This window comes from Rhinichthys klamathensis, unplaced genomic scaffold (genome assembly GCF_029890125.1).
Source record: "Rhinichthys klamathensis goyatoka isolate OS25496 unplaced genomic scaffold, OSU_Roscu_1.1 h1tg000123l_1, whole genome shotgun sequence".
In the NCBI taxonomy this organism is placed as follows: domain Eukaryota; kingdom Metazoa; phylum Chordata; class Actinopteri; order Cypriniformes; family Leuciscidae; genus Rhinichthys; species Rhinichthys klamathensis.
Window position 1 is genome coordinate 3,359,395 of NW_026606660.1, and position 14,303 is coordinate 3,373,697.

The window sequence follows — 14,303 nt, forward strand, 5'->3', positions numbered from 1 at the left end:
ACAATCTGAAACATTAAGTAACACGAGGGTGCAGATGAACAAAAGTTACTGAGATAGCTCTTGTATAGCTGTATTTTGCTTCAGGCGAACTGTCCCATAAGTAGCCTACAGTTGTTTATGGGTGAAAATCCCCTGCTAAATGGGCATGTTACCCGATCACTGCCATTATTTTTAGCATCACTAATATACAGTTTAGAGTTTTCTTAAATAGTATTGTTTGTAACTTAATATTTATGGCCTACTAAAATAAACAACAGTTAAGCTTCGAATTATTTTACTCTGCTTTATTGTGGCGTAGATATGAGCCATTTTATAACATTATCTTTATAATTCTTTATTTTTTATTTTATAATGTTGTTTTTTATCTTTAAATATTGTTGGTAACCAGACAGCTGATGAGGTTACCCAGAGGTTGCCTGACTTCCATAGTAGGAAAACATAGGCTACTATGGGAATACTATGGAAGCCAACGGGTGCCGTGAACTGTCTGGTTACCAACATTCTTTAAAATATCTCCTGTGTTCAACAGAAGAAAGAAACTCGTAGATGTTTGGAACAACTTGAGGGCGAGTATAAGTGATGTCAGTATTTACATTTTTGGGTGAACTATCCCTTAAATGGAACCTGTAATACACAGAACCCATTAGTACAAAGAAAACATATCAATATTATATACATTGTTTCTTTATTTAAGAACAGGAAAAGAAGACGAAGTAACAAAAAACTCCAGCGCTCGACAACAGCTGGCTCTTTGTGCCGAATCGAAGTGGTAACTCATGCATATTAATAAAGCGTCGCTGACGTTGGTTGGTTGCCTTTGGTTAATATTCATGAGCTAAGCCTTCAATACACCAGCAATGACTGCCTTTCAGCCAATCAGTTTGCCGAGCGTCACGGAACATTATTAATATTCATAAGCAAGGCGTTCGCCATAGTAGGGTTTGTAAAGCGTTCTCTCACATGATCGGAGTTGTGTGTGTGTGCGTGTGTGTATGTGTGTGTGAGAGAGCGTCGTGAGAACAGAACTGAGGAGATGAGATGGCCGAACGACGCTGGACCGCGAGACTGTTGGCTTTCATTGGCATCATAGCGACTCTGACGAGCTGCGACACTGTTCCCTGGCAGGAGGAGAAGGTAGCAATCTTTACACAACTGATGCTTGGTTCCTTTTAAGAGAATTGGCATAGAATAGATATCTAAACAATGTTCAGTTAGAATTATTCATGAATTCTATGTATTTTTTTTCTCATGAAGGGATGGTGTTTTCATTAGGGAATATCTGTCTGTTTTTAATGCATACCAAAAAGAAAAACCGTTTTATTCATGCATTCTTTTTTTCTTTTTTTTTTTCTTTTTTTGCATGTCTTCTTTTTAATTTCAAATATCCAATAGAATCGTGACAGTGATCACTTAAACTGACTAAGGAAAGTAAGGATAATTTGCTTCATGGCTTTACAAGTACATGATCTGGTCACTTGCATCTGACTTCAGTTCATGTTGCTCAGTCTGTCTCTCATTGTCTAGTTGCTATGGGAGCAAGATCCCCATCATTGATCCATCAGCAGGATATCTTAATACAGACTTTCAAACTCTTTTGAATTAATTATTTTTGTGCAGTTCTAAAGATAGCAGATCAGTATTTTGGGAACATTTCTGTGAATGATGCTTCTGTTGCACTATTGCTTTTCAGCATGTGATCAGATAACTGAAAAGGGCAAGTTATACAGTGGAATATAATCTTTTATAATCTTATTTTCCTCACCTTGACACATACTTTTTTGTATAAAACATTTTTTACTTCTGTGTTGTTCAAAACAAGCTACTTTCATTAAGTGGCTCAAATAAAACATGAAGAATCAATAATCGCAGCACAGGAACAATTGGACTTTGAGACCAAACAAAACGAAATGTCATCAGAAGATCAATATCGTGTTTAAAGCAGAAGTAGTTTAATTATGTGTTTCTATCCATCTTAACATTATTATTCAAGAAAGATCATATAACTAGAAGCCTTTCAGACTCTGTGAATGTCCTCCAGCTGTGTCGACTCATTTCAGAGCCCTTCTGTTGCCATGTATAGTGTAGTTTGAACACATAATTATCCTCTAGACATATGCAGTGTATAATTTATCCTACAAACAAGACTATACTAGTTTGATTGCAACATTAACATTAAGCAAGAGTGTAATCATCATGTTTTTCTGACTGTAATGGGAGTCACTGAATTAGATTGTATTGTAAGTTGGTTTTTTTTTTTTTCAGCTTTGTAGATTGAGAAAGTGTAAACTTTTTAATATATGATTCATTATTAATAAAGAACATTAGATTCATTTCATGGAAGATGTCTCAGCCAGCTTAAAGGGTACAGCCCAAAAAATCATCTTTTACTCACCCTCATGTCATCCCAGATGTATATGACTTTCTTTCTTAAGGTGAACACAGATAAAGATTTTTAGAAAAAGAATCCATATAATGCAATATAATCCATACGATCCCAATGGATGAACCTATATCTTTTGAAACAAAATGATAGTTGTATGTATGAAATTGAAAAATGTATTATTCTTTTATTATTATATTATTATTTTAAACTTTTAACTGTAAACCATCGCTTCTGGCCAACTGTACACATTCACAAGAATTTCGAGTTTATGCATGACATGAATGTTAGCATGTTGTGAAGCTACCACATTTGAAGTGACACAGAAGCGCGCAGAGGATGTCACTAGTTGCACACGCTTTAAAGTGTTAAAAAGATCTACTTTACTTATGTTTTTGAAGAAAATGAAGAAGAAAATGTTTCATTCATTGTAAGCCAATGAGATTGTATAGTTTAAGTTATAAGTTGTGGTATTCATTTTAGCATTTGAAGTTACGTGCGAAAATTGGTTTCCACACACTACTTACTGGTAGTATTCCACTCTGCTCATTGTCTTCCATTGTTCAAACAAACTGTACATATAGTTGTCTGCACATTTAACTGGTAGGCGAAAGGATTACAGCTAGGGCTCTCAATCGATTATAACATTTAATGACACATTTTTGTAATAGTTAATGCATTAACACTAAATAATTAAAACTACATAATTGGTCTTGTAGTTATTAGGTTCATCACTTTGCATGTATGGGATTTATTGCAGCAGAGCTCTTTAATCACAATTATTATGTCAAATTACATAAATGTGTTAGTTAGCTCCGGTCTTTAAATGTGATTGGCAGAGCAATGTCTTTACTGTTTAATCCTGTGAAGTAGTAGTAGGGATTTTACGCCAGTAGGTGGCAGCAAGTGACTTTATGAATGAGTCATTGAATGATTCACTCAGCCGATTTCTTCAAAATACTGTGCTCAGGGATGCAGCGGTTCGTTCTGCTTTGGAACTATTTTGGCGAAGCAAAAGTATATCAATAAAAGAAGTTACTTTACGCTTACTGAAGTGTTATAAAACCAATATCAGACTCAAAATTATGATCCGAATATCAGCACGACTATGATTACCTGCAGCCGAATCACAGCTGTGCTGATATAAAAAAAACGTCAGCGCATGCATAATTCCCCGGTCACAGCATTAAGAACTAAAGAAAGCCACCGCTATAATATCACTGGAGCTACTGTGAGTATAATTGTCATTTTGTCTTGATGACATACCTAAAAGGAAAGCTGACAAATATGTCGGAAGAGCTTGATTGAGGTGTTTACGTGAAGGCTTTTCAATCTGATTGAGCCATCAATCCAATTACTAACAAATTATTTAGGTGTCTGTAAACATAGCTAGTGTGATATTGCTTAATTATGTTCGATTTTATCCGATTTTTTTAAGTCAGAGGATGTTTGTATTAAATACTATTTACTCCAAGTGAAAATAGCAATTTTTGGTAAGTTTAAATAGTTGTTAGATACATATACTTTGCATATCAGTGTTGTCACCATTATGTTCAGTTATATTCAGTTCAGTTCAGACTTTTAGTTTGTTTTCATTCCTCACGTGTTTCCTTGTCTGTGTTTCCCGCCACTGATCTGTCACCATGGACACTAATGACATTCATCACCGCTGCTAGTCTTTTAGTTAATCGCCATTGTGTATTTAAGTTCCTGCCTGTGTTCTGTCTAGTGTCCGGTATTGTTTGTTTGTGTCTTGCCTGCTGGCTATGTTTCTGAGTTATTTATTAAACAAACTTGTTACATTTCAATCATCTCCGTCTTCCTTGGATCTAATTGTGACAGAATACTGGACCAAAAATAATGGATTATTGAGTCCAATTCATCATCCTGGCTCAACTTTTGTTGCCTTGCAGTCACCAGCCCCCTCGACAACGAAACCCTGAAGACCTTGTTCTGGGTCGGGCAACCTTCCACCATCCTATCGACCTCCCAGACACCACAAATCTGAACTGGAAGGAGACCGTCATCAGGTGTCTGGAGAGTGTTGCGCCCTGATCCAGAACACAGCCAGACACAGAGCCCGAATTACCACCTTCGACCGCGGAGAACTCGTGTGTGTGCCCCCCGCAAGCGTAGAGCTACCGCCCTGCGCCATCTCCGGAGAGTCCCTGTGACGTCGAGCCACAGGTCGTGCATCCACCTTCAGCGCCCGTGCAAGAGGATCCCGCTGCTCTCCCTCCGGCCACGGTCCTCTTCGCTCCATCTCGGCCTGTCGACCTGTCGGCTCCGTCTTGGCTCCTCCCACCTTCGGCTCCACTGGAGACCATCAGACTTACGGCTCCATCGGGTTCCCTTGCCCTGCCGGCACCCCCTTGGTCAGCCACGGACTTGTCCGTCTGCTGCGCTCTGTCCCTCCACCCCTACGGCTGCAGTGGTTTCCTCCTTCCCCTCGGCATCACCTCTGTCCTCTATCACACCGGCTCCGCCTCAGCCCTCGGGTACTCTGGCTCCCCCTCCCGTGTTCGTCGCTACGGCATCGCAGAGATCTCCAGAGCAAGCGGAGAGCCGATGGACTCAAGCGACCTCACTTGCTCTGGAGATCCGCAGAGTCTCCATCGGTCGTTCCCCAGCTGCCGTCAGCCTCTTCACCACCTGGTCTCCTCCCTCCCTCTACTCCGTCGTGGGCTGTCGGCACTGGACTGCTCTGGGTCTGTGCCACCAGGCTTCTTTCATCAGCCCCACCAGGGAATCGTTGTCATCCCTTCACCATCCTGTCACTCCAGCCTCTCTCCATCACCTCGTCCACCTCCAGAGCCCCCTCCGGCCCTCCCTCTGTTGTTCTGTTACGGAGGGGGGAGTAATGACACCATTATGTTCAGTTATATTCAGTTCATGGACAAGTGTATTGTAGTACATTATAAAATAGTATGCAATAATAACATATTCAGTATATATGATTACAATGATTGAAATCATAAATGAATGCTGTCTTATTGGGTCACTACTTGTCCATGTCCCTAAAGCCCTCTCCTACACCTACACCTACCCCTAACCTAACCCTACCCGCTAAACACTCTATTCCCACTATTAATTAGGCACTTTTTTATTTATTTAATATAATCGCCTTTCTGAGCTGATATGCAAAGGGAAAAGGGACTAGAATGAGTTCAGAAATGGGCAGATTAAAATCTCGTGTCGGTCTTGTCAAAAGCTAACACCACCAGCCTTACACTCTACTACGCCACTGATCCTGTTATCGGGTTTCTTTTGTAATTCTGTCTCTACCTGACACTCCCTATTTTCCCTGTATTACAATGTGCTGTAGAGAGAGGCATGTCAGCTGTAAAAGAGAGGGAAGATTGACTCTGTACAGATAATCTTGAAGAATACAGTGAATGCAGTGTTGTAGTCGAGACCAGCTCATTTGAGTCCAAGTCAAGACCGAGACCAGAAGAGGGTTGAGTCTGAGTCGAGACTGAGACCACATGCTCCCAAGTCCATGTCAATACAGAGACCATGAAAATATGGTCTTGGACTCGGACCATATTTCAATGATCTTGTTCTTGTCATGGACTCAGGAGCATGTGGATTCAGACTTGTAACTCAAACTCGACCGTCTTCTGGTGCCAGTTACATAAACGCAGACAATATGTTAAGACTGTCGCTGCATCCAAAATCAGTACGGGCGATATGGACTCTCTATGGTGGACGGCACTGATCCTCAACAACTCGTCTTAAGACCGGCGTGCATACTTGGACTTCCAAAAAATACTCTAAATGTTCCGATCCAATCTGACTTGTAATGCTGCCCGAATCATGCACTGTTCCTCCGTTGGCCAGAGGAGAACTGGCCCCCCGACTGAGTCTGGTTTCTCCCAAGGTTTTTTTCTCCATTCTGTCACCTGATGGAGTTTTGGTTCCTTGCCACTGTTGCCTTGGCTTTTGGCTTGCTTAGTTGGGGACATTTAATATTCAATAATATTATTGATCTGCCTTACTTAAGGTGGACGTTGACGCAATTTCTTTTTGAAACAAACTTTGTTATATTGTTTTCATGTTATCACTGTGAAGCGCTTTGATACAATCTGTATTGTAAAAAGCGCTATATAAATAAAGGTGACTTGACTTGACTTGACTACTGTCTGTGTAGGTTCTACATTTGAATTTACTTTGCGACCGCTAAAAAAGTATGCTCTATATAATATGAATATGGGTAGTATGAAAGAAATTCGGACGTATTACATTTGCCATGTTGTTACTGTCATGTGACCTACCAGCGTCAGTTGCGTCGCTTCACTGCCATTCACAAATCCTCTCCCATGTCCTCATGAGAAAGTAAAGTGTCCATCGAATGCACACTTCAGAATCTCGGCAGAAGTAGAAGGTCATCCAGGGACTGGATTTTCAAATACTATTCGGACATACCACTCTTTTGGCGTACTGTTTTTCACAAACTATACTGTAGGGAAGTAATCGATTTTGGATGCAGTGTATATCTTAAAAACCAGTCTGACAAAATAGCAGTTTTGCAGTTGATCCTAACTTGATCTCAACGCTCTTCTAGTCTGAAACTTTACTCAGAGTCGAATATGCTGGTCTCAACCACAACACTGCTCAAAGGTATGAATGCACACAACACAGAAACAGTGAAAGTGGATACACATCACAAGCTCATATGGATGAAGATTAATGAGCAGCATCTGCAAAAACCCACTGTGTAATAAATTAATACAATTTGTAATTCCTTTTCTCTTCAGCTAAAACATGCAGCAACCACACTGAGCTCCAGTGAACTGAGCAGTGTCATATCTCATACCGATCTGGACCGAATGTGGCAGAAAGACCTGAAGACTATGCTTGTTGTGCGGTACCCTGGTTCAACTGGAAGCCAACAAGTTCGGGAGGTCAGTATGTGTGTGTGAGTGTGTGTATGAAATCTCACGTTTAAATGTGACAGTGTAATCAGTGTGTGAGTTTCTTTCTCTTCAGCATATTAAATCAACCCTCGGCTCGATGAACGCGGGGTGGGAAGTGACAGAGGACGCCTTCTATTCTCATACTCCTTACGGCCAACTTCCCTTTACCAACATAATTGCTACTCTCAACCCTGCTGCAAAACGTCAGTTGGTGCTGGGCTGCCACTTAGACTCAAAATACTACCCTCCACAATGGGACGGCCGTGAGTTCCTCGGAGCAACGGATTCTGCTGTCCCCTGCTCAATGATTTTGGAATTGGCAAGAGCCCAAGATGACGAACTAAAGACCCTGAAGGTATGGCAATGTACACAGAAAATAGGGATGGGTCACCAATGGTTGAACAACTGACTAGTCGATTAGTAAGGTCATCATCTAATGTATATCTAGATTTTTTGTTTTAAGATTTTTTAGCAAATAAGCTTTGGTGACAGCAAAAAACACTGTCACTTGTTTTTATAAACATTGTGACTTTTTTTTGTGGGCGGAGCTTAGGTGGAGGCAAAACAGTTCCCCTGGCTAGCAAGTTCCCTTTCGAGGGAACTCGCGATGCGTCAACGACGCTTTGGGAACGCTCCCAGCGTGAATGCGTCCCCAAAGCGTCGTTGACGCATCGCGAGTTCCCTTTCTCAGGGAACTATGGTTACAGTCGCAACCTGAAACGTTTTGATAGCTTGTTTTTTAACAATGACTAGAGGAAATCTAATTTTATCTTAATATCTTAATTGCAGGACCGCAATTGTCATTTAAAAAGGTTAACTTTAATAGACAGAACCAGATTGGCCGACCTGTACACACTCATTCAATGGATGGACGATCTGACAGGATTAGCTCCGGTTGAGTGGCCTGACATCTACACCTACAGTACCTCATAGAGAAAACGAGCGTAAAGAGAAACTGAGGGCGTATAAATCTTTAGATGCCTATAACCATTTGCTGAATGGCCACGTACACGACTTATGTGTAAACGATCCAAAGTTCTGCCTAGTCAGCGCCAAGGTCAGAATACGACCATCCAAAGAGTGACATTACAGTACAATTTCAAAGATGTGAATATTTTCTAGAAATAAAAATTCCAGATACAGCTAATTAATTTTTGAACTTTATGTATTTGATAATGCTTTTGTGGTAGATTTTCCCCTAAGCACCTGACTTAAGTTTACCTGGCATCTCCCGTCGACACCCAAGCGTCTACTTAATAATATTTATACTCTAGCACTGCGTCTACAGTCTTCGAGTCGGACGACGTCTCGTCCCTTTTTACACTAGTACTCGAGAATATAGATCTCTAGTGTCCTATAACCGAACTAAACAGACTCCAGACAATGCCTTCAAATATGTTTTAATCACGGCCAGAGGATCTCAGACCAATTTCAGGGAGAATCCCACTACAACTGTTTTTATAGAATAGGAGCATGGCAAAGGTGACATGATTCATCGCATAATTGTAAAATTGGTTCTTATTCAGCAAACCCTTCTGTTACTAGGTAGAAGCTGTGTTATTCAAAGTCATGAGTTTTTATATTTAAACATTTGTCTAGTTTCAGTTCCCCTTTTGTTATATTCGGACATGATTCAGACACACTGACTGACTTTGACCAAAGTGTTTAGAAACATTTCAGGTTTCAAAAGCACATAATTGTTAATCCTGCAAGAAAAATAAATGGGTCTATAAGGGTCTATAGTAAAATTTTCTTGGAAAAGTTGTATGCATCCATCCCCCTTTAAAGCACTGCCACTACAAACATAACCGTGAACATTGAAATGAAAGAGTTTGTGATGAATAAATGAAGGAGCAACGCAGGAGAGTGCATCTTCAAAAATGCATCCTCTTATACATACAGTTCACTGCAGTTCCAAACTAAAATGAACACTATGGCTGTAAAACGGCAACAAATTACAAGGGCAGATTATCGAATAATGAAGACTTATTTTCACGTCGTTCACTGCAGAATACTATGTTATGACCTCAAAACACTTTGATTTGTAGCCCATGATTTGTAAACTAATAACATTTTGATGTTTGCTTCATATAACCAGCTCATATGTATGGCTTTATGTAGTAAACTTGCTCTTCAGCTCATCTGGTGAAATTATTCGGAGCGCTCAGGTACGAGTCCAAACTAAAATTTCATTGTTGTTTCAGCATATGCTTTTTATCTCACATTTGCTTTTGTCAACTCTATCGGTTCGCTTTAGGGCAGGGTTAGAGTAGGTGGAATGTTTTTTTGCAAATGCTATAGAGCTTTTAGCGCCACTCACCGGATATTTTAGTTATTTTGTTCTATGTGGCAATGCGGTTGCTAAGTTGTTTTCAGTGGTTCAGTAAACTCTCTTTGACAGTGGGTAGCTTATAGCTTTATTTTGTGCCTACTTATTTGGTTCCTTATTAATTCGATTGGAATTCATGGGATTGATAATGAATTTACATATTAAATGTTTTTTTCATTTGTGTGTATTCTGTAGCATCACAAGTAGATGGCAGTATGTATATGTTTTTTCCCTCACAGGACTCTGGGTCAGATCTGTCTCTGCAGCTGTTCTTCTTTGATGGAGAGGAGGCTCTGTATCAGTGGACCTCTGAAGACTCTCTGTACGGATCCCGTCACCTAGCCCACAAAATGGCGACGACACCACATCCACCAGAAGCCACCAACACCAGCCAGCTCGACAGCATTGTACAGTTCCCTCATAAACAATGATTAATACAAAAAAAGAAAGTTGACATACAGCCAAACTTACATTCCTCCATGGATTACAAAATGAGATATTTTGATATTTAGCTTGTCCAAATACAAAAAGTACCATTAAAGTGATCCATATGACTTATGGGATGTGTTATAAGATTTTCTAAACTTTGTGTGATGAACAGACAGTTTAAGTTGTTATTCACTGATAATTTGTGCTTGCATACTTCCTCATTCACTGTATAAGTGTTACATAAATGGACAATCATATATTGTGAATGTACGGCTAAAGAAAATGAATGCAAGCAAACCGCAAAACCGGTTAAAGTGTTTAATTCATTCAATTTCTCGCCAGGATCTGTTTGTTCTACTGGACTTGATTGGAGGTCCTAATCCTCGCTTTGGTAATCAGTTCTCTAGTACGACCCGATGGCTTTCCAAACTTCAAAAAATTGGTTAGTAATTTTTCTGCTCCATTTTGTTGTCCCATCTTTTCTCCCTCTGTTTTCTCATTCTTTTCCTCTGAGAAATTTAGTTAGGTTTAGTTATGGATGACAATAAGTCTAAACAAATGTCCATAAGAAAATAATTGATTCAAATACTTGAATGGTTCGAGTCAAATGTTCCCCATATATATGAGTCAGTGAATCATTCATTCAGTTGTTGTTTTTGTTTTTTTTACACCAAAAACACTGATTCGTTTAGAAACTAAACACTATGTGTTGCTTTTGTGCAGTTGATTTTCATTTGCTTTCATTCAGAGATATTTTCATTAGCATGCCTTTGTGGAAAAAAGTCAATTTTAGCATACTTTTAAAAAGAAATATAGATTATACTTATGTGCGAACTTATTCAGACACTATCTGACACTTATTTGAATTTACTTGGGTAATGGTTTAAAATTATATTAAATGCAGACCTACCTAAGTGGTGCTTATTATGTGTAGTTTCATATTCACTTCTATTGTTTAGGTTGGAGTGTACTGCCGATGTACGGACCAACAGTTATGTTATTTGTAACTAAAATCTACTTTTATGTCATTTTTATTGAAATTTGTATATAAATATACTTGTAATTGCACATTTGTAATGATGGAGATGCAATTTAGTACATTTAAAAATATATTAACTTTAAATGTAGTATTTAATAATTACATGCTACAGTTAAAATTATAATCAACTACTACTATAATCAACACATCAAAAATAAGTGCACTTCTTTGAAGCACGATTAAACAATGATTTAAAATATAATGGTAAAAAAATTAATTTGGCATTATTACATGTTTTTTATCTTTAAGTGCACTTAAGTGGCTTTTTAATTCCAGGAATATTTTATAGTAGAGTTTTTAAAATATATACTGTATATACTTCAAAGAACACTATAAGTGCACATTCCATACAATGATGCACACTCACTAGGGGTGCAAAAATATACTGTAACTGGTAATATTATATATAAAAATATAAGTTACTCAGTGTGAATTTCCCTCATTAATAAGGATTTATCTCTAAAACCCATAGCTAGTGCTTTTGCATCTACACCACTAGGTGTCAGTATAATCAAAGCTGGCTGTCATATTGACAAGCACAACATAAACAAAAACACTACTGAATGCACCTTTAACCTTTATAAAATAATAAATGTTATACTCCAAATGAGCTGATATTGAGAGGAAAACTCTTTACTGTTGTCTAGAGCGTCGGCTGCATGCGCTCGGTCACCTAGAGAATCACCCTAATGAGGTTCAGTACTTCTGGCCTGGCCTACATGTGGGTCTTATTCTGGATGACCACATACCATTTCTCAACCAAGGTAAAAGACTTCCTGAGATTAATATGAATGTTTATATAAAAAGGCTTTTAAGCCTTCTGTATGTATTCCTCTGCAGTCGCCGCGATTTTTCATGTTAGAAAAAAAGAATTGTTGATCCAGGAACAACATTTCTGTCTGAAAATTCCTAATCTCTTATCCCTATCCATAACTTAGCCTAAAATCAGAGGGAAATGATAGGTGAATAACACTGATGTAGAAGCACATAACCCTGGTTGTAAGCCTAAACTTGACATAAACTGTGAACTTGTCCCTCAAATCTGAGTGGTTGATGGAAATGTTGGTCCAGGATCAATAAAGATGTTGATGTTGTACTTGGTGAAATCACGTTCACCATTTCTCTGCCCTCGCAGGAGTCCGGATTCTTCATCTCATCACGACTCCTTTCCCTGCGGTGTGGCACACTTTCGATGACAATGAGGATAACTTGGATCGTACCTCCATCGGCAATCTCAACAAGATCCTGCAGGTGTTTGTTCTTGAGTACCTCAACAAGAAAAGTCAGAACCCTATCGCTGAAAGCACTTAATCTTTCCAAACTAGACCATCAGTCCCCGATGACATTTCTCTGACAAGCATTGCAAGTTAGCCAGTCTCACCTATTCCAGGTTGTTCTTTGACAATTTATTTGTCACACAATCAGTAAGTTCTTCTGTGGTATGTGAGTTCCAAACAGATGCACATTACTACAACTGGGGTTGCAAATGTCTTCGGCCTGTTAAAATTCAGAAGACATTTAGGGCCAGATTTACTTAACAGGGCAAATTAGCTTGAGAGCGCAATTCAAAAACAGCGCTGATGGGAGTGGAAAGTTCTTCACGTGATCTACTGATGACTCGGAAATTAAAGAACAGACACTGCCGGATCATTTCCATAATGACCAATGGGATCTACCAAGAGCAGCGCAAATCAGCGTCTGGTTAAGACGTGCTTTTTTTGGGCAGTACTGTAAATAATGGAGCAAATACAGGTAATTGACTAGTGCAAACCTTAGTAAATCACCTTGCTTGATTCATTTAAATACTCTCCTCTCATAAATACTGCATCTGAAAGGGAAACTCCTACAAATGCATATGCAATAAGGTCAGCCGCAAAAATAACCCCGTCCACACCTTTTCAGCACAAATTTTTCACTACGTGTTCTTGGTAGATCCTGACAGTAGTTTTTTAATGCCAAAAGAGGGTTTGTTAGTAAATCTGGCTCTTGATTCAGGATCTGACTCGGTATACAGGGTTCACTTTTTTTTCTTTTTTTTTTGTCACCTGTTAATGCCCCTGTCCTTGTGCAACAGAAGACCAGGACATGACGGCAAAACGAAATACTTACAAATATTGGTACTCAGTATATCTTATTTTTGCTGGTTACATGCGTAAATAATAGAATTTATTGTAGCCTTATACTGTGTAGCCTTTTTGACTTAAATGTAAATTGTTTTATGAATCAACAAACTTGGTGTAAAGAATCACAGTGTTTCATGATGTGATTCTGCGAGCTGCTGCTATTGTCATGTGTTCCTGGTGTCAATGTGTTCCTCACTGTCCAGTGAGATCTGAAATGTTACTTTAAACATGTATCCATTTTAAATAACTGATTATAAAGCAAAACAGCTAATAAACAGTTCACAAAGCAGTGGTAAAACCATTCTTGGCTTCTGAGTGTTCATTCATAGCTTTAGCTTCAGTACAGATTAGTTGAGGATTTGTGGAGGGTTACATTCTTGCATTTATGTACATCGTAAGCTTTAAAAGGGTTAGTTCACCCTGAAATGAAATTTCTGTCATTAATGACTCACCCTCATGTCGTTCCAAGCCCGTAAGACCTCCGTTCATCTTCGGAACACAGTTTAAGATATTTTAGATTTAGTCAGAGAGCTTTCTGTCCCTCCTTTGAAAATGTATGTACGGTATACTGTCCTTGTCCAGAAAGGAAATAAAGACATCATCAAAGTAGTCCATGTGACATCAGTGGGTTAGTTAGAATGTTTTGAAGCATCGAAAATAAATTTTGGTCCAAAAATAACAAAAACTAGGACTTTATTCAGCATTGTATTCTCTTCCGGTTCCGTTGTCAATCCTCGTTCAGTGACGCTGATGACGTAAGACGCTGCTGACGTGTGTCTGGTGCGCCCGAGCTTCGTTTACAGTCTGAGGGAGACGCACGCTGGAAACAAAACAATCTTCGCAAAACATGTCTAAGGATTTCGACACAGAGGAAGACTTGCATTTTTTTGCCCAGCCATATTTATTTGAACCCGAAAACACGGACGCACCAGATACACGTCAGCAGCGTCACTGTGGACTCGTGAACGGCGATCGACAACAGAACCGGAAGACAATACAATGCTGAATAAAGTCGTAGTTTTTGTTATTTTTGGACCAAAATGTTTTTTCAATGCTTCAAAACATTCTAACTAACCCACTGATGTCA

General features: G+C 39.1%; 1 protein-coding gene across 1 annotated transcript; it reads left to right on the plus strand.

Annotated features, from left to right (window-relative positions):
- The first annotated feature begins 964 nt into the window (after positions 1-964).
- Positions 965-12,452, plus strand: qpct (glutaminyl-peptide cyclotransferase). The gene is made up of 7 exons (XM_056255904.1): positions 965-1,134; positions 7,138-7,284; positions 7,370-7,651; positions 9,865-10,032; positions 10,397-10,496; positions 11,741-11,857; positions 12,229-12,452. Exons 1-7 carry the CDS (start codon positions 1,039-1,041, stop codon positions 12,402-12,404), a joined length of 1,086 nt encoding a protein of 361 aa, XP_056111879.1. The 5' UTR covers positions 965-1,038; the 3' UTR covers positions 12,405-12,452.
- The last annotated feature ends 1,851 nt before the right edge of the window (positions 12,453-14,303 follow it).

What these genes read in the sequence shown, in the direction of transcription:
- qpct (XM_056255904.1), top strand. Translation starts at nt 1,039, where the DNA reads ATGGCCGAACGACGCTGGACCGCGAGACTGTTGGCTTTCATTGGCATC. An exon ending in GAAGCCAACAAGTTCGGGAG is followed by an intron (nt 7,285 to 7,369) that starts GTCAGTATGTGT and finishes CTTTCTCTTCAG; the next exon opens with CATATTAAATCAACCCTCGG. An exon ending in TTCCAAACTTCAAAAAATTG is followed by an intron (nt 10,497 to 11,740) that starts GTTAGTAATTTT and finishes ACTGTTGTCTAG; the next exon opens with AGCGTCGGCTGCATGCGCTC.